At 33.5% G+C, this 21,504-nt stretch overlaps 1 protein-coding gene across 3 annotated transcripts in view; it reads right to left on the bottom strand.

Annotated features, from left to right (window-relative positions):
• Positions 1-21,504, bottom strand: part of DCP2 (decapping mRNA 2) — an 87,189-nt gene that overhangs the window by 4,159 nt on the left and 61,526 nt on the right. Inside the window, exons 8-10 of one of the 3 annotated variants that reach the window (XM_074202761.1) lie at positions 10,508-10,640; positions 6,673-6,786; positions 4,184-4,235 (exon numbers count right to left, since the gene is read on the bottom strand). In XM_074202761.1, the coding sequence (XP_074058862.1) occupies positions 4,184-4,235; positions 6,673-6,786; positions 10,508-10,640 (299 nt within the window). The remainder of the gene's footprint in view (positions 1-4,183; positions 4,236-6,672; positions 6,787-10,507; positions 10,641-21,504) is intronic. The other 2 variants (XM_074202762.1, XM_074202763.1) reach the window with 2 other exon arrangements.

A 21,504-nucleotide genomic window follows, 5' to 3' on the forward strand; every position in this document is an offset into this window, starting at 1 on the left:
TTGTGCCACCTAGCTACCTCCATTTGATCCCATTTTCAGAAAGTCTTGGCCTTCAAGTTAGATCTCTAAATTCTAAATCTCTCTATACTTCCTGGGTTTACTTCTTCACAATTCTTATTTTGTGTCCATACAATGAAAGCCTCTTAACAGAGGCATGAATACTAGAATGAAAAAGTGCACAAAAATTGGCAATACTAAAATTGTGTGGCTAAAATAATGGTAGTGATTGATGGTAGTGGTGCTAGCAAACATTGTAGTATTTTACCAGACTTTTCAATTTAGTCTACTAAATTTTATTAAGCATTCTGAGATGCTACAAAAATGAAAATCATCTCACCCTCAAAGGATCTATACTGTAAATATTAAGGAATAAAGTATGTACAAAAATAAGAATGATACAAAGAAGAATGTCATAAAAAGCAAAGGAGAGATTTAAACAAAGTATTAATGAAATCTGAAGCGGTCATTTAATCTGGGAAAATTAAAGGAGGCATCATTGAAGGAAGGGAATTTCAGGACAGGCTACATAACTCCACTAATTATAAGATCAGAACACAGCTAATAGTAATAAAAATAATAACACTTCACTGGAACAGAGATCCCACAAAAAGAAATTACATGAAATAAGACTGACTTTGGAAACACACTGTTGGGGATTTAAATACTGTTATTTGGAATTTGTATTTTATCTTATATCACCAATCAATAAACATTTATTAAGTGCTTACTAGTGCCAGCCACTGAAGCACTGGGGATACAAAGACAAAGGATATTCCCTGCTGTCAAGGAGTTTATAATCTAATGGATGATAGGGAATCCTTTACTATTTTTGAGAATGACAGATATATGCAATAGGAAGTGCAATAGAAAGTGATGTCCAGCACACTGAATTGGGGAAGAGAAACATATGGAAACATAGACACTGTTTACAGGCTATTATACAATAGTTAAAGAGAAAATGAGAACCTGAACTGGGCTGATAAAATTCAGCAGAGGAAAAGAGAAAGTGAGAGATTTTGAGGAGGCAGAAATGACAGGATTTTTCAAGTGACTAAACATATGTCATCAGTATAAAAAGAGAAATTTGAAAAAGGGCAGACCTTAGATGATAGAGCTCAGTTTTAAATATGTTAAGTGTGAAATGGTAAACTTTTAAGTAGAGAAATGCAATGGGTAGTTGGAAATGAGGGAAATTAGAATGAGATAGGTTTAGGAGTTATCAGCATAGAGATCAGAAGTGAGTAGATAAAAGGATCAAAGAAAGAGCTTTAAATGGCAACTATGCTAAAAGTATTAGAGAAGGAAGATGAATCATTAAAAGAACAGACATGAAGAACACAAAGAAATGAATGTCAAAGAGGTCCATGAAATCTCATGGACTAGTGGAAAATACCTAGAAGTAAAAGTCAACATCACATACTACAAAAAGTTAGGATGTGACTCTAGGAAAAAAAGAGATAATTAAGGATAGAAGTAGAGAGGTTAGCCTATCAATTTATTCTAAAGGAAGAAAAATACTATTAAAATTAGTAAAGTACTAGGCTATCAAACTGAGCACACACCCTTTGATCTAGCAATAACACTCACTAGTCTGTATACCAGAGTTCAAATGAAAGGAAGAGAATCTATATACAGTCACACTTTTTGTGGTGGCAAAGAACTGCCTATGAACTTAGGAATGGCTGAACCAGGCTGTGATATATGATCATTACTAAATATTACCATGCTATAAGAAAAACTTGGGAAGACTTATATGAACTAAGGCCAAGAAACATGATTTAAAAAGTAATTTATATATTTAATGCCATCCCAATTAAATTAGCAAAAAATTATCCTATTAAATTAGAAAAAGTAATAACAAATAACAAAATGTTAAGAATATCAAAGGAATTAATGAAAAACAAAATATTAAGAAAGAAGGTTTAGCAGTACCAGATTTTAATCTATAAAGGCAATAATTGTTAAAACTATCATTTTGGAGAACAATCTGGAAAATGAAACTGATGAATCATTAAAGATTTATTAAACGTCCTCTACCATTTGACCCAACAATTCTACTAGTAAGACTACTTCCAAAGATGATTAGGAAAAAAAACTGAAGAGCAAAATGAGCAGAACAAGAGAATTTTGTAAACAGTGAGTGTTGCTGTCATAACTTTAAGTGAATAATTTTGATAAATATAAATACCCAAATTAACTACAAGAGACCATTTGGGAAGATGCTACTGAAAATAGAAGGATATATAGAATGATTTTACATATTATATACATATTTGTGTTAGAGATGGGGAGAGGAAAAAAAAGACAAGAAATTTACAGGGTAGTTTTATTATTTATTTAAAAGGAAAGCAAGGTATACATAATAAATTTGCTGTTTCATATACAATGATCTTTTTTATTATTCTATTTTAATGGAAATGCTTATTTTATTATTTCATAAATTAAAAATAAATTTTTTAAAATAGAAAAGTGAGAAGAATCAAGAGAACATAGTAATAGAATATTGTAATGATGATCAATTGTGAAAATACTCTAATCAAGACAATGATCCAAGATAACTCCAAAGGACTAGTGATGGATGCTATCCACCTCCAGAGAGCTGATGAACTTTTGAGTACAAACTGAAGCATACATTTTTTTCACTTTATTCGTTTTGCTTTTTTTTTAACTACAACACGGCTAATATGGAACTATATTTTGCAGTTATATGTACAATTAATATCATACTTCTTGTCTTCTCAATGGGTGGACACCTTTTGGTCCTCAATGGGCAGAAGGGACACAATTAAAATTCAAAATTTTGAAAAATAAATGTTAAAAATAAGTAAAAAATAAATATTTTTAAAGAGGTAGTACAGAGGGGCGGCTAGGTGGCGCAGTGGATAAAGCACCGGCTCTGGAGTCAGGAGTACCTGGGTTCAAATCCAGTCTCAGACACTTAATAATTACCTAGCTGTGTGTAGCCTTGGGCAAGCCACTTAACCCCATTTGCCTTGCAAAAATCCTAAAAAAAAAAGAAGTAGTACAGAACAAATTCATCTATCCAATATTCTAATTTATCTAGAGTCCCCAGGGGACAAGTGGGCAGAGGTCAAAAAAGAGCAGGGTCAGGGCAGGCAAGGCTAGAACATGGTAACAAATTATGGCAGGAACAGAGCTGAAGAATAAAAGATCATACATATGACCAGAACCCATTTATCACACTCTACAGTTTAGATTTTTGTAACTCAAGATTATGATCAAATAATGTGAATACACATGGTTGTACTGTACTTTAATGTGTTTGTAAGATTTTTGATTTCTAAAGAATGTAGAAATAAACTTTTTTAGATTCAACTTTAAAATGAGCATTTTTGCCCAATCCAAACAACTTAGTTTATAAAATGGAAGTCTACAATTTTAATTAATTATACATTAAACTCAGTTCTTTATTATCTAGGCATAAATTTCTCAAATACAGTTATAACACTGCTTCTATTACAGTAGCTGACCTTGCTCAAAATCATAGCAAAGGCTAAAGAAAAAGAAATACTATTATATAGCTTCTCATTTCTTATTATGTGGAAACCTTAAAATCTAGATACTAAGCAACTGAGTGCCTACTATTAAAAAAAAAATCTTTTTTTTTCAAAATTCAGGAAAATAGGCCATTCCATTTTCCAAATAATAGCTATTAAATGAATACAGCATTCTACATTAGTTTACATTAATTTTCAATTCTTATCTAGACATTTAAAGGATCTGTAGTTTTACAAGTGGTGATAAAAAAAAGCCAAAACATTTTATTCTTAAAAAGGACTCTTTTTACTTAAAATTTTATCATCTAAAACAAGGATCACATTTCTAAGGAATGAATGGTTCAGCTATAATATATGACCCTTCAGTCTATATTCAATATAATAATACATATGCACGAAAGGACTCGAAGTCTGAGATCTATAAAGAAACAGTACTAAAGTGATTACACAAGAATCACCTCTTCATTAATATCATCATTTTTCTTATTACAACCTCAAAATTAAAGGGCCATTATTATATATGGAATATGTACACAGATTTTGAGCAATTTCTCCAATATGACTAACCCAATAAAGAGAAGTCCCTTTTCTATAATAAGTCAGTTAGAAAATGTCCTGAATTATCATTCAAGAATGAAAATGTCAAAAGGTAGAAAAATACTTGCCTGTTTCAAAATTATCTTGTAATTTCCTTATATGAAGCTTTTTTTCATATTTCTATTAAGAAAAAACAAAACCATCAGTGGATAAGCTCTTTACACTATGCAAAAGCAAAATTCTAACGTAACTATGTAGGAAAGATTCATTACTAATGATAAAAATTTTCAAATTAAATTCTCCATAACAATTATGTTCCAATAAAATGCAAACCACTTTTTATTAAAACTGTCAAGAGATAGAATTAGTTAGTATTAATAAAAGATAAATAGTATGATATGACATTTAAAATGAACTTTCCTTGCTGTTAGAACTAGGAGCTTGTAAAAACATCACCATGATGCCCACTTTAAGAAATCTAATACACAAAAAGATGAAATTTTAAAATATTTGCATTTTTCAAAAGAATTTAATTTACCAAGAGTCAAAAGGTTTTCCTAGCAATTTTAAAGCTTATTTAAAAATGTATTTACATGAAATTTCTCAAGACTTGTTATTTGACATACAGCACAAAAGAATAGAGTCAGTTTCAAGTCTAGAAATTCTGGGTTCAAATACCACTACTAATGTACACACTGGCTATGTGATATGGGAAAGCCAATAAGCCTTGAAATGTCTCAGGCGATTCTTTAAGACTGGAAGTTACATTATCAATAGTTTCCTTATCTGGTAGGAGTTCCCTATACTGGCAAATTCATAATGTTATAAAATATCAGACTGATAGATTGACAGATAACACATATATGCACATATATTTTAAAATATTGTTATGAATATAACAATCATATTTTGTAATATACATACACATGCAGCTACACAATTTTTAGTGCAAATCATTTTAAACTGCACTAAGTCTCTTCTGCCATCATGTAAACACTTATGTAGGGAGATAAATATATTTATCTATATCAATATCTATGTAAATAGACATAAAATCTTTCATTTATAATGCCTAATTGTTACAAAATACTTTCACTTAAGCCTCACAAGTAACTAACCAAGTCATTCAATTTTTCTGAGTTGTGGATTCATCCAGAAGTACTCTTCCCACTACACTGGCTTCCTTCTCAACATAATGATTATATAATTTTGTTTTTCCTTCATCACATACCACCAATTACAAAGGACCCAAATTAAAATTACATTAATATTGAAACAAAGGATATCTATTTGTACAGGTGCCTAATTCAGGAAAACTGGACACAGAACAAGGATCCTAATTCTCTTTTCTTGGTCATAAAGACAATATAATTTGTACTGTAAAAAGAGCTTGTGAATATATATCAGCTACTACAATTTAAGAAACTCCCAGGGGAACAGGTTTTAATATAATGGTATTATAGAAGAGATAGACCCACAAAGTTTATATACACACCAAAAAATCCCAACAACATTTAAAAAAGCTTATGTAGGGAGTTTTGACTAAATCAGTCTCAGAAAGAAAATTTATTCCATGTGGTTCTAATTGGCTATTTCTATTGGGATCCCAAAGCTATTTTCAAGTCACAAGGTCAGCCCCATAAAGTAGCCCTGCCTGGTCTGAGCAGGATAAATAGAAGGCAGAGAATCACAAAAAGAAATAAACAATAAAAATACACACACACCCCCATCTCACATCAAACTAAATTGTCTTAAAGACTTTCTGGTCACTCTGATTTCACAAGTACTTTTTAACTTTGTACACATCACACACCACGGATTTATGACTGTGAGCATCTTGAAAGCAGGGAACTGTTTTTTTGCCTTTCTCTGTATCTACTGTTTAGCACAGTGCCTCACAAATAGTATGTACTTGACTTGGCTTGTCAGGGCTATCTTTGTCCTGGTCTAACAACTTCTGGTTAGGTATTTGGCAACAAATCTCAGCTAAAGATTTGGCAGGAGAAACAGGGAAATGAAGAAAGGATAATAGGTAGATCAGTTTTTTCTCCAATCTTGCTCCATAAAATACTGGGACACTTTGAAGAATGCTCATGTTTTTATAAGGCAGAACTAAAACCCCTTTAAAAGGTTAACTAGCCCTCTAAGATTCTTACCAAAGTAGTAATTACATGTTATATGACTAGCAATGTATCTAAATTCATGTAACAAAAGATCTATTGTAACTTTCAGTCTTAAAAACATCAAGAATGTTTTGCCAGGACAACTAGGTGGCATAGTGGATAGAGCACCGACCCTGGAGTCAGGAGGACCTGAGTTCTAATTCAACCATAGATCCTTAATAAGGCTTAGCTGTGTGACCTTGGGCAAGTCACTTAACCCCATTGACTTACAAAACCAAACCAAAACAAAAAAATGTTTTGCCAATTTCAATTGTCCTCTTGTTCCATAAAAAGTTTAATTTTTTTAGTGAAATATTTTCAATTCTTATATATGCAAAGAAAATATTTACTTCAGACAGAATGGCTCAAATATCCTTGTCGATAGAACATTAAAAGCTTTGTTCTTAGATTAACCACTGTAGTTTAAACCAGATCACTATCATTTTGCCTCTTACCAATGTGTGGTTCTGCTGCTTAGGTTGCTGACTGTGAACTACATTTGTTCTCTTCTTTTGGTTAGGGGAGTCTTGATACTGTTTTCTGCCATTTCCTCTCATATTCTGATTCTGCTTTTCCAAAAAAAGAGAAATTAAATTGAAACATGCATCATTGCATAATAGGGGAAATATCAAATTAATGCCCCTATGAATCATGAATGTTTATCTGATTGTATGAGAATTCAGCAAACACTGAGAACTACATGATAAACATATATATTTTCTTAGATAGGAAATATTTTCCAAAGAAAGATTCAAGATACCCAAAGTTCTGATACAGTGCGTGCGTGCGTGCGTGTGTGTGTGTGTGTGTGTGTGTGTGTGTGTGTGTGTATAATATACAGTATATATATATTATATATGTATAAGGGTCTCTATGAATCTTTCTAGAGTCTTCATTTCCCTTCACCTCTGCCACTAGATTCTAGTTAATAGGCATAAATGAAAGAAATGCTAAGGTAAAAGAAACAGGAAAGAAGATTTAGAAATTTTAAATGGTTGTCAAAGGGGACCAGGTGGTAGAAAGAATTAAGGCAATATTACATGGGCTGATAAAAATCTAAGAATGAAAAAGGTGATATCTGATAGAACTAGAACCTCCCAGTTGTACCTCCTCATTTTACAGTTGAAGATTTTATGTGGAACAGGGAATAGACAAGAATGTCCTGAATAAATGACTAATGTCTATACACATAAATGCTCAAGACCTGCAAATACAGACTAGATTGGATTATCAATAACATCAGTGTAAAAGCTGAAACATTAAAATACTTTTTTTCTGAAATCAAAATAAATATTTTAGAATTAAAAATCTTAAAAGGATAAGGAAATTTTGTTGGAGTTGGAGTTGTTGAAATAGTAATTTAAATAGTAATTAAATTAAAAACTAATTAAATAGTAATTTAAAAACTAAAATGTTCAGTAAATGTTTTAGATACCACACTAACACCTTAAGATAATGTGGCTTAACACAAATAGATTCTAAACATTCTTCTTTAATTCCTTAATTTTGGGATGATTCTAAATTGGAAATTAAAAATCCAAGATCAACTTGGATACGATTATCAACATTTGTAATTTTTTTAGATTATTAGAAAATTATCAACTGTTTTAAGTTTTTAAACTTGGTTCCAGCAAGGTCATTTTTTTTTTTTAGGTTTTTGCAAGGCAAATGGGGTTAAGTGCCTTGCCCAAGGCAATAAAGCTAGGTAATTATTTAAGTGTCTGACTCCAGATTTGAATTCAAGTATTTCTGACTCCAGGGCCGGTGCTCTATCCACTGTGCCACCTAGCTGCCCCTCATTTTGTTTTAATAAGAAAAATCATGTAGCCAGCTGAGCCTATGGAGTTTAGCTGACACTTCTAACATTTAACTCAAGATGATAACTAGGGAGAGGCAAAAGAATTTGGGCCTCATTTTAAGATAGCTATTTATTAGACTAACTCTTGTCCATATTTGACAATCAAAACTGTTTCTGATATAATTGATCTCCTGTTACTTTTTGACATAAATTTCCTTTCCCTCTGTTGGCCTTTCAATTAATTTTACAAGTTTATTTCTGAAATATAAATCCTTATCTCTTATTTTTGGTATCTGTACTATTTTTTCTCTGATGACTAGTAACTACTTATGCCTTATTAGAACTTTGTCTATTGCCCAGAGGTAATTTAGAACCCTAAGAGCAAGGCATAATAATAAAACCCGGTTTGAAAATGTCTTGGCATGTTGACAAGGATTGGCAGCAATTATCAACATAATCATTGGATATTTACATAAAACATCTTTTGTTCCACATAAAAGAAAGACACTACTCTTCTGGTATACATGTAATATAACTCTGCAACCCAACTCCTGCTTTCTTTTGATTACTGAATTAGAAACACATTAAGAGGCATATTCAACTTGCTAGTCATAGACAAATGGCTACATTTAATGAATAATCAAAATGTAGTACATCTAAAATGTCTTGCTTATCGCTTATCTATCTTGTCCTTTCCATTTCTACTACCAATATACTCAGATGCTCATTACATTTTACCAAAGCTACCTTAATAATAATCAAAATCCCTGTCTCTATTCCATGCAATGTTATTTTCTTCAGGTAAAATATCAATGATCTATTCAAAAAATCTTTAATGGCTTTTTATTACCTCTTGAATGACATTCAAGTTCCTTAGCTCCCCACTATTGGACCCTAGTCTCTTGCTTCACATTTCAATTGAGCATCACTTACACTACCTTCCTTAAAGCCTCAGAGCTCAAATTTGGAACTATAACTATGCTATAAAAACCATGTCCACCCTTTGGCCTACAAGGTTGATATTCCAGAAGAGATGAAATATAGGAAGAAAAGAATGCAATAGGAAATGTATCTTAAACAAAGTAACAGCAGGATGATCAGCTGTGAAAAATCTATTTTTTTTCCAGCAATGATATAACTGAAGAGAACTCGGAAGAACTTATGATAAAGAATGCTACCCATTCCAAAGAAAGAACTGATAGTGGTTGAATACAGACTGAAATATACTTTGATTTTTCTTGAAGTTTCTCTTTTGGGGGGGAGGGGAAGATTATGTTTCCTTTTACAACATGACTATTGTAATAATGTTTTTCATAGCTATACATTTTTAACCTACTCTAAGTAACCTATTTATCAATGGGGAGAGTTAGATGGAGGGAAGGGAGAGAATTTGGAACTCAAGGTTTTGAAAGTAAATGTCGAACTTGTATTTGCATTTAACTGGAGAAAAAAGAAATTTTAAATAAAAATAAATAAAAATTCAAAGAGCCTCAGAGTTCAGAAATAACCCCCCCCCCATCTCCACTGCACTTCATAGAGACTTTTTTTGGTTTTTTTGCAAGGCAGCGAGGTTAAGTGACTTACCCAAGGTGACACAACTAGGTATATCATAAAGTATCTGAGGTCAAATTTGAACTTAGGTCCTCCTGACTCCAGGACCAGTGCTCTATCCACTGTGCCACCTAGCTGCCCCTATAGGTACTTTTTAATAGTACTTGCTACACTATACTTTAAATTAATTTTCATGTCTTATCTACCCTACTCAATTGCAAGTTCCTTGAGGACAGAGATGTTTACTATTCAACCTGGATCTTCTGTATACTAGTATATATGTAGTAATAAAGTAGGCATTTAATGAATATTTGTCCACTTTATCTATCAATTCCCTCCCTAATTTCTTATTTTTATTCTTCTTCAAGAAACATACAATGAAAAGAATAATTTAAGGAAAATCTCATAGTTGTTATAGGCCAGTGAATCCTTGTTGCCCTTAAGGTGTAAAAATCTATAAGAAGTGTAATGCATAAATAAAGTTTCTTCTTACTTATTTTTTGAATAGACCTTTCTCTAGATAGTTAGAAGAACCAAAATTAAATACATGTTAACTGCCATTACTCCCCTGTACTGGATTTTATATCAGTGATGAAAAAGTTAAATAGTAGATTTCTTCCCCATAAACAACAGGCCATCTTTATAGGCAAATCACATCTTTGTAAACTAATTTTTTATAAGTTTCTTAATTCAAACAAGATTAGGAAGCAAAGAGTTCTGAAGGTCAAAGTTTCAAAGATCTAAACTTATTTTTTTTAGGTTTGTTTATTTTTGCAAGGCAAACAGGGTTAAGTGGCTTGCCCAAGGCCACACAGCTAGGTAATTATTAAGTGTCTGAGACTGCATTTGAACCCAGGTACTCCTGACTCCAGGGCTGGTGCTTTATCCACTGCGCCACCTAGCCGCCCCAATCTAAAAACTTTTAAATGCTGTCCACTTACCTTGGTTTTTAAAAGATCAGACATGTCAGAATGATTATTAAATGGCTTCTGCTGTTGAGATTGCCTATGCTTCACCAACTGGTCACCTGGAGAAGTATCTGGAAATAGCTGCTGGTTGTAGCGAAATTTACATCTATTATACACATCAAACCAGAAAAACAAAATTAGGGAAATTTGTTCTTAATATAATATAAATCTAAAATACAATGAAAATTGTAAAAGAAAAAGGTCAGGTAATTTTTAAGTTACCTAATAAAAATTTTAATTTAATTATTAAAACATTGCTCTCACTTTAATCCCACAGAGGAAGCACAAAATAATCTAATTTCTTTTTTTATCCAGGTTTTTTATTTTATTAGTTTAAGGTAACTCCTAGTAAGAATACTCCTTCTAGAAGTAAAAACCATGAAATTTTCTGTAACTCAAAATCCTAAAAGAGTTGCCTAAGATGTTAAATAATTTGCCCAGGATCACAAAATCAATCAGATCATATCTTGAACTCAGGTCTTCTTGAATCTCAGGTGTGCTTTCTATTCAATTATATCACACACACACACACATGTACACACTCTAGTAAATAAAATTAATAATAAACATGAAGCCCTTTTTGTGTTGCCAGAAAAAGGGAGGTAGCTCCAATAAGGGTTAAGTCTAAGGTTCATGGAATCATTTTTGTCTTCCATTACTTGGTCCATCCCTTAATAGCAAACACTCAGTAAATAACAAAAAAAAAAAAAAAAATTAGGCTCTCTTTTATCTGGAGACAAAATCCATTATAGAAGTACATACAATAAAGTAATCAAACTTTAAGGACATACTAGGAAAAGTCCCAAATTAGTAAATCCAATGAGGCAGTGGAGATGGAGGAATAAGAGAAAGGATAAATTCATTAGCTTCTGGTTGTAATCATCCATAAAATTACATCCAGAACTATTTCCCTTAAGTGGATCACAGAGTCAGACACAATTCCAACTGGTCATGATTATGCTCAGTTCAGGTGATGCAGTGGCTAGAGTGCTAGGTCTAGAGTCAGGAACACCTGGGTTCAGAACCAGCCTCAGACAATAGTTTAAGTCATTTAAAACTACTTGCCTGCTTCCTCATCTGTAAGCTGAGCTGAAGAAGAAAATGACAAATTACTCCAGTATCTTTGCCAGGAAAAACCCAAAAGGAATGAAGAGTCAGACATGACTAAATAACAAAAAGGCTAGGTCGGGGTATAAGAACCCTTAATTTACAATCTGCTGGCTTCTTGGGCTCCTTTCCTTTCCTTTCCCTGTGGCTCAAAAAATTCCCAAGTTTCCCTGGTTCCACTTTCACTGTCTAACCTCCTTTGACATAAGCCAAAGATCTGTCTTAGCAATCTTTTGTTCCACTCTCATATCATCAGCTCATATAGTAATAATAACATTAATAAAAATAATGTTAACAGCAATTAGCACTTCTATAGTGTCAGGAAGCAGCTAGGTGGCTCAGTGGATCCAGTCTCATACACTCACTAATTGTGTGACCCAGGACAAAGACACTTAACTATTTGACTTAATTCACTGGAGAAGGAAATAACGAACTAACATCTTTGCCAAGAAAACCCCATATGGGATCACAAATACTCAGGAATTCAACAACAAAAGTACTTTAGAACTATCACATTTTAACCTAAACCTAAGTAGATCAATTCTAGATACAGATCTATAAACACCAATTCTATCTTTTTTGTGAGTGACAGTCATGTAATAAACTGCTTATCAGAAATTTCAAACTGGATATTCCATAGTCATCTCAAATATATCTAAAACCAAATTCAACTTTATCTTCTTTCTAGTGACCTGGTTTGTAAACTCCTAAGTTCCTCTTTCATTCCATATATTCAATCAATTGCTAAATCCTGACCTTCACAACTTCTTTCATCACCCTTCAATAACTAGCCTAGTTTTAGGCCCTCATCACTTGTAGTATCTGACTTCATTCCTTCTCCATTTCAATCAATCTTCCAAGTTCCATAGATCTGACAATGTACCATCCTGTTCAATAAACTCCAGTGGCTATATCATATCTAGGATCAAGTATAAATTCTTCTGTTTGGCATTTCAAACTTTTCACAATCTAGCATCTTTCAATCTTTTTAGTCTTATTAGACATCACTCCCCCAATGCACTCAACCAACAGACTTAGTTTTATGTTTCTTATGCATAACTTTATTTCCTACCTCTAGGTCTTATAGACAATGCCTAGAATACATTCCCTCCTCATCTCTAGCTTCCTTCAAGATTAAATTCAAAGGCACTAGATTCTACATAAGACCATTCTTGATCACTGATTTCCTAAGAGGCAGTTTGGCATGGTGGATAAAGTACTGGACTTGAGAGTCAGTTAGACGAGAGTTTGAATCCCACCGATACTGACCCTGCACTTCACTTCCCTCTCAACTTCAGTTTCCTCACCCATAAACAGGGAATAACAATAATACCTATATCACAAGGCTGTTATGAGGATCATATTGTCCCAGTCACTGTTAAAAATGGTCCATAATAATAAAAACTTAGACTGTAATGGTTTAAGAGCTTTAATTAATTAACAATACTTGCAGGAACGGGCAATTCCCCTAGTGGGGAAAAACCCCAAATTGTGACAGTGTTCAACCTTATATAGGAAGGCTTTTGTTCCCCTCCCCTCTGAGTCCTGATAGGTCCTCATCACTGGGGGTACAATTTAGAAGATATCCCCACCTCATGACACCCCTTTAACAGATTCTCCCTGCCCTGGTCATATGACGCATGTTATGCTGATAAGTCTCAATCTTCACAGGCATATATAGTAATATACATGAACTTCATTAAGCAAGGGCACTTTCAAAGGACAGTAACCCCAAGTCAAGCTGGTTTTTGGCCTCCCCCTGGCTAAGGTGACTTTCATGTCTAATTAGAAGGCCTCTCCCAGGTCAGTGATTTGTCAGGGTCCTCTTTTTTTATCATCCTTTCCTTTGTTTCACCTCTACATTCCTGCACATAGGCTGGTGTCATTTCAGCCTATTCAATAATCAGAAACTCTAGCTTTTCTTCCAGTAGATACCTGTGATGTCTTTTATCAGTCCCCTCTTATCAGTCTTATCTTTTGTCAGTCTTATCCTGTGGAAAACAAACACCCTACAGACAGTTTGACAGGCACAATTCTAAACTTTGAGAATACAAAGAAAGACAAAAGCATGTTCCGTTTTTCATGGACTTCACATTCTAGCTTTTTTTTTCCCTTTTGTAAGGCAATGGGGCTAAGTGGCTTGCCCAAGGTCACACAGACAGGTAATTATTGTCTGAGGCTGGGATTTGAACTCAGGTACTCCTGACTCCAGGGCCAGTGCTCTATCCACTGCGCCACCTAACCATCCCGACTTCACATTCTAATATAGGAGATAATATAAAAATAATTATGTATATACAAGATACAGACACTATAAATGGAAGATGATCTAAAAAGGAAAGACTAGGAAAGGGGGAAAATGTGACTGGAAAAGGCCTCTTAGGGGTAGCTAGGTGGCACAATGGATAGAGCACTGGCCCTGGAGTCAAGAGGACCTGAGTTCAAATATGGCCTCAGACACAATAATTATCTAGCTGTGTGACTATTATCTAGCAAGTCAGTTAGCCCCATTGCCTTAACAAATAAAATTTTAAAAAAAAGGCCTCTTGCACAAGATAAGACTTGGTTAAGTCTCAAAAGAAGCTAGAAGGAAGGAGGAAGAGCATTCTAGGCAAGGGGAATAGCTACTACAGTGCTGGAGATGAAGTGACATGTATGAAGATCAGCAAGTAGTCACTGTATCAAGTACATGTAATGTTGTACAAATCTACCAATGAGGGGCAGCTAGGTGGCGCAGTGGATAAAGCACTGGCCTTGGAGTCAGGAGTACCTGGGTTCAAATCTGGTCTCAGACACTTAATAATTACCTAGCTGTGTGGCCTTGGGCAAGCCACTTAACCCTGTTTGCCTTGCAAAAAACTAAAAAAAAAAAAAAATCTACCAATGCTATAAAAATGCTACCTCTTCAATACTGCCTTGTAACTGTTCCGTATATATGTTCATCTCCTTGAAAGTAGGGGATTTTTTTTGTTTTTTGCCTTTGTATCCCAATTTTCCAAAACCATGCCAGTCACTAGAAAGTGTTTAAAATGTTTGTGAAATGACTGTTGAGAGTGGATTATTTATTTTCCTTCTTCAGTTTCAACCATAACAGGTTTGGTTAGAACATAATTTCGTTTTGTAAAAGATTATGTTGGTCTCAGAGGAGGCCAACATTATCTCTATGAGAGGACTGGGAGAAGCTAAATCATTTTCATATATGTATGTATGACACTCAAGATACATTCTAAATATATATATATACTAAATAAATATACTCCAAAGAGTATATTCCTAGCTGTAATCAAGAGTAGATATAGAATTGGTCTGAATGTTAGGTATATAACACTTTTCTTCTTTGATAGTTTACCAATTACCCACAAAATGTTTGCTTTAAATTTATTAACTTGGGGGAAGCTGGATGGAGGGCTTCATTTCATATCTGGTCTCAAGATACCTAATAATTACTTAGCTGCGTAACCTTGGGCAAATCACTTAACACCATTGTGTTGCGAAAACAAAAATAATTATTAATTTGGTAAAATCCTATTCCAAATTTTGTCATTTATATATTTTTCCTCTACTGCCTTATTCTCCATCAGTTTCTGTGAATTCATGTTCTTTGCATTTTATGGCACAAAAATAATCTTTAACACATTTATATTCATAGTATAGCCATTCCTCAATTGTTGAGCACATCTATTAGTTTATCTCCAAGCTATTACTATTAGTGCTCCTTTGAATATTTTTTGTTGTCTTTGAGATAACTTCAAAAGTGGAATCTCTGGGTCAAAGAAGATGAACAATTTAGTAATTTTTCTTACATAATTCCAAGTTCATTTTCATCATGATTATCATAGGTTTATCAACAGTGAATTCGTATCCCTGTCCAGGATAATGAAGTTATACCATATTAAGACCCTTGGAAAAGAATGGACATATTTAGCCTGGAGAAGAGAAGATTGAAGGGGGACAGTTAAGTTATTTAAATATATGAGGAACTGTCAGGTAGAAAATGTAAGATTAAATCTTAGAGAGAAGAATCAGGAGCAACTGACAGAAGTTTACAAAGAGTATTAGGCTTGATATCAATTAACAATTTCTAAACAATTAGAGCTGTCAAAAACAGAACAAGTTACTTTAAGAAATAACTCCTTTTATGGAGTTCTTCATGCAGGGGCTGACTGATTACTTGCCGTGTATCCTAGAGTGGAGATTCTGTCAAGTATAAGTTGGACAAAATAGCCATTAAAGTCCCTTCCACCTCTCAAAATTCTGTAACTGTGTCTTCATAGCCCTTCCAGAAGTGACTTTTATCACTTTTGCTAACTTGATAAATGTAAGGTATAATACTTGAATTATTTTAATGTGTACTTCTGTGATTATTAGTTCTTCTAAAAAGATTTTCATATGGTTGGTACTAATTTGAATTTCTTCTTTTGAAAACTATATATATTTAGACTACTGATGGTGAGAAATCACTTTTAATCTTATATTTTATTCAGCTTATTATAGATTTTGGTTGTCAAACTTTTATTAGACATTTAATGCAAAGATTTTTTTCCTATGCCCTCTATTTTTTTGTTTTTATTCTAGTTGTATTAGTTCTACCACTTTCTTTTCTTTTATTTCCTTTTTGATCGAAAATTTAATTACTATACAAAGAATAAGCGGGTTACATAAGAAACTGCAAATTGCTATATACGTTTTAAAGAAATATCTCTTATGTATACAGGCACACACACTCTTTCACAAGGTAGGAACAAAACTGCTCTATTTGCTTGTGACCTCCCTTATACTCTTCTATAACTTGGTTGGTTTTACTCCATGTATTAAAAAAGGCTTTAAAGATGCCCGTATCTTTAAGAGGTGTGGGCAGGAGAGGAATACCCACTAACGACCATCCCCAATCATTAGCAATCTCTTATAACAAGGTAGATCAACAAAATATTGGACCTGTCTCAATCATCTCTTTTCAAAGAGGTAGAGTTATAGTTACTTCATTATCGGTTTTTTTAAGTGATTGTTGTTGGCTGCTTTCATCACAGTTTCAGTTCTTATATCTTTCAAAGCAGTTTTTATTCACCTTGGGGTAAAAAGGAAGAATGCCTGAAACATGAGCTTTGTAACATACCATAAAAAAATTCAGTTTGTGTATATATGTGACATTAAATAGTATGAAATGTTTCATTTCAGCAAGCATTGCCTTAAAGCATTGTTGCAGAGAACTACATTAATGACAGGGGAAAAAAATTTTTAAACTGTATTTTAGAATTACAGTCACATTTCTCTCTAGAAAAAAAGATGTTCTTACTTTGCATCATGAACTCCACTTGCAGATTTGCAAAGTTTTTTAAATGGATAAAAAATGCAAAGAACATCAGATATCAATTATACTGAAATAGTGTTACCACACTTTTTGTTGAAATTCATAAACCCCAAGTTAAGAAACCCCTCCTATAAAGAAAAGTTTGTGTCATGTTCTTTGAATATAAAATATGAAATTGTAGTCTGTAGGTTGAAAAAGCATAACATAAACCTCTTCAGTGCACTAAAAAAATCTGTTTGGAAAAGATGCACTTGTTAGAAAGATCTGGAATACTATGCTTTGGAATCAAAATGTGATTAATTACAGTAAACATCTCCAAGGTGACATATCCTTAATAAAGGACATATTTTTTTTAAAATAGCTAAGTTAGATGCCAGAGAAGACAGAGCATTCCAGTCAATTTTGGATCATCCTCCTCCAAACAACTTTAAAATGACTTGTTAACAGTAATTTAACTTTAAAGTGACTTGTTAACATTTCCCAACTGACAAATGGTCAAAATAAAAAGAGATGAGTTTTGGAAGAATAAATTAAAGCAATCTTTAGTCATGTGATAAAATGCTGAAAATCACTATTGATGAAAAAAGATACAAAGTAAAACAACTCTGAGACATATCACACCTAGCAAGATTGACTAATACAACAGAAAAGGAAAATTACAAATGTTGGAAGGGATATAGAAAAATTGGAACATTAATGCACTGTTGGTAGAGTTGTGAAATGATTCTAGAACTTCCCTCCTAAGAGTTAATATTCCTAGTGAAGTACTCTCAGGGTTAAAAATCATTAAAACAAAGATGGACTATTACTCTTAGACTATTCTTAGAATAAAGAGGGAGAGACCTTGCATTCCAAGGCAGACAACCTCCCGATTCTGTTGTGGGGGTGGGTGGAATAGTGGACTATTTCCAGAGAGAACTTGTATTTTTAATTAGTCATCTATTTGATGATAAAACTATCTTAACTGTGAGAACACTAGCTTGTTCCCATGAGAAAAACCTTGCATTCCAACAAAGCTCATAAGACTCCTCTTGTTTGATGAGAAGTAGACTGTTAATTCAGTAAGATAGTTATAATCCTAAAGGTTATTCTCACCATTGGATGGTGAGATAATATTTTATGAAAACCTTTCATTCTTTTCTTTGTTGCTGGGGTAGATTTTCACAAGTAGAATGTAACTCTGAAGAGTAACCAATGAGTCAACAGAGAGAAACAACAGGGAGGAGAAGGGGATCATGTTAGGCCATATAATCTTGCTTGACTGTCAATTCCGGGCAGCTCCTTGATCTTCACTACCTTTGTGAGATTTGGAGTGTGCCCTTTTCTCATGAGAAGCCAAAATAAACTTTCTTTTTCATTCAGAAGAGTCTCTGTATTTTTTAGTGGATTTTTATCCCACACAAACTGATTTTAGAAAGCAATTTGATACTATGTTCAAAAGGCTATAAAAAAACCATGCACATCCTTTAACCCAGCAATAGAGTACTAGGTCTGTATTCCCAAGAGATTAAAGGAAAAGGAAAAGGAGCTATATGTTCAAAATCACTTCTTCTGTGGTAGCACAGAAAATTGAGGGAATGTCCATCACTTAGAGATGGTTAACTAACTCCTGGTACATGATTGTGATGAAATGTAAGTAATTATGTATTGTAATTAATGACAAAGCAGGATGCTTTCAGAAAAATTTTGGAAGACTAGTATGAACTGATTCAAAGTAAAGTGAGCAGAACCAGAAGAACACTGCAAAAAGTATCAGCAATAGTGTCCAAAAATCATGTGAATGACCTAGTTTTTCCTAGCAACAGAATGATCTAAGAAACTGCTAGCCTTCTCCAGAGAAAGAACTGATAGAATCTGAATGTTATTTAAAGTAGAAGTTTTTTTACTTTATTTTTCTTGAGGCTTTTTCTTGAGTCTGGGTTTTCTTTCATGACATAGCTAATATGGGGTAAAAGAAGAGAGTCAAGATGGTAGCTTGAAGCTAGGAAGCTCACAGAACTTTTCCCAAAACAACTTTAAATAAAGCCTCTAAAAAGGGGTTTCGAATGAAATAGAACCCACTGCTCCCCCCCACATCCCCCCCCAAATGAAAGAAATTTTCAACTCAAGAGATCACATAGAAGAAAAGATCTGTCTCAAGAGGGTAGAAGGGAAGTATTTCCCATGAAGGAAGGAGAGCTAGGAAGTTCGTGGAAGGATTTAGCCACAGTACAACTTAGGTCCCAATCTCAGCTCAGAAGGCAAAGTTCAAGTCCAGGAATGTGAGCATAGGAAGTGGGACTGGGTTGGGTACCCTAATGCAGGAAACAAACTGTGAACACCTGAGATGCCAGATGGGAAAGTCAGGGAAGTTAAATTACTGGCTCCCAACACAAAAAGCTTGTATACATCCTGCAACCTGGGAGCAGAGCTCATCTATCAAATTGAGCAAAAAGAACCAAAAATAGCACCAACCATAGAAAGCGACTATTCTGATAAAAGATGATTATAAATGCCATCTTCTCAGAAGAGGAAAACAGTGACAAAATGCCTACATGTGAAGCCTCAAAGAGGCTTCCAGAAAGACCTTTTGGAAGAAAAAATGAACTTTAAAAACCAGAGAAGAAGAAAAACTCAGAAAACAAATGAAAATCAAACAGGAGAATTATAAAAAACTGAATGGGAAAAAAACACCTTTAATATTATAATTGACCAAATGGAAAAGGAAATCAATTTATCTAAACGTAAACATGATCAACTAGAATAGGAAAGAAAAACTAACTAATGAAAATAAAACCCTAAAAATTGGAATTGGGCAAATGGATATTAATGACTCTATGAGATATCAAGGTTCCATCAAATGAAACCAAAAGGCTGAATGAATAGATAATCTACAAGGACGCAAAGATTTTGATAATTTTGAACACATTTAATATTTATTTTATGAGCTTTCTTTAAACCCAAAATTTATTGTTTTATATTATGAATCCTTTCAAGTTCTGCTGTGCACATAATGGTTTTTTTATTTTCTTTAAAAAAAAAAAGTGAGGCAGCTGGGTTGCACAGTGAATAGAGCACCAGTCCTGGAGTCAGGAATACCTGAGTTCAAATCTGGCCTCAGATACTTAATAATTACCTAGCTGTGTGACCTTGGGCAAGCCACTTAACCCCAATTCCTTAAATAAAAAAGAACAAAGAAAGAAAGAAATTTAATCCTACCTTACAGGGAAGTAGGAGAAACAGGAAAGGGCAGACTGAGGGAAGCAGCAATCAGAAGCAAAGTCTTGGTGAAAAGGGAAAAGAAAAGAAAAGTGCAAACAGAGGGAAGATAGGATGGAGGGAAATACAGCATTAGTATTCATAACTGTGAATATGAATGGAATGAACTCTCCCATAAAACAGAAGCAAAACAGAAGCAGATAGTACAGTGGATTCATAACACATATTCTACAATGTGTTGTTTACAAAAAACACATTTGAAACACTTGGATACACAGAGGGCTTCAGCCAAAGTAAGAATAAGCAGGAGACAGCAATCCTGATCTCAGATAATTTTTTTTTTTAGGTTTTTGCAAGGCAAATGGGGTTAAGTGGCTTGCCCAAGGCCACACAGCTAGGTAATTATTAAGTGTCTGAGACCAGATTTGAACCTAGGTACTCCTGACTCCAAGGTGGGTGCTTTATCCACTGCACCACCTAGCCACCCCGATCTCAGACAATTTAAAAGGGATAAACTACGTCTTCCAAAAAGGAACCATAGGGGCGGCTAGGTGGCGTAGTTTAGTGGGGAATCTCAGTCTCTGCCTCAGAATCAGAATCTAATCACTAAACAAACAAGTTAAGGTGAACAGAATTTCAAAAAAGTTAGATATGATAATACTCTGGAGAAAAGTGAATGAGAATAGAAAGGAATATAACTTCTCTTGCAGTGCATGGCATCTACATGAAAATCAGATAATTAAACATATAAAAGAAGTTTAAATGCATCATTTTCCAATCACAATACAATACAAATTTCATAATGAAGGGCCATTGAAAGATCAATTAAAAATCAATCGGAAATTAAACCTAATTTTAAAGAATGAGTGGATGAAAAAAATCCTAGAATTAACAATTTCATTCAAGACAATGACAATAAGATACCATACCAAAGCAGCTACTAGGGAAAATTTTATCTCTAAATGCTTACATGAATAAAATAAAGAGATTAATGAATTGGGTACACAATTTAAAAAGTTAGAGAAAAAACAAAATAAATATCACCAATCAATTACGAAATTAGAAATTCGGAAAATCAAAGAAGAAATGAATAAAATTGAAACTAATTAAAAGCGAAATATTTAATGCTAAGAGTTGGTTTTATAAAAACAAAAATAACCAGATAAATCTTTTGTTAATCTGAAAAAAAAAGGAAAGGAAAATCAAATTACTAGCATCCAAAACAAAAAGGATAAATTTACCACCAATGAAAAGGAAATTAAAGTAGTAATTCAGTAGTAATTTTGCCCAACTTGTATGGCAATAAATTTGACAATATAAGAAAAAAGGATGAATATGTTTCCAAAAATATAAACTG

The sequence above is a fragment of the Macrotis lagotis genome, chromosome X (genome assembly GCF_037893015.1).
Source record: "Macrotis lagotis isolate mMagLag1 chromosome X, bilby.v1.9.chrom.fasta, whole genome shotgun sequence".
Taxonomy (NCBI): Eukaryota; Metazoa; Chordata; class Mammalia; order Peramelemorphia; family Peramelidae; genus Macrotis; species Macrotis lagotis.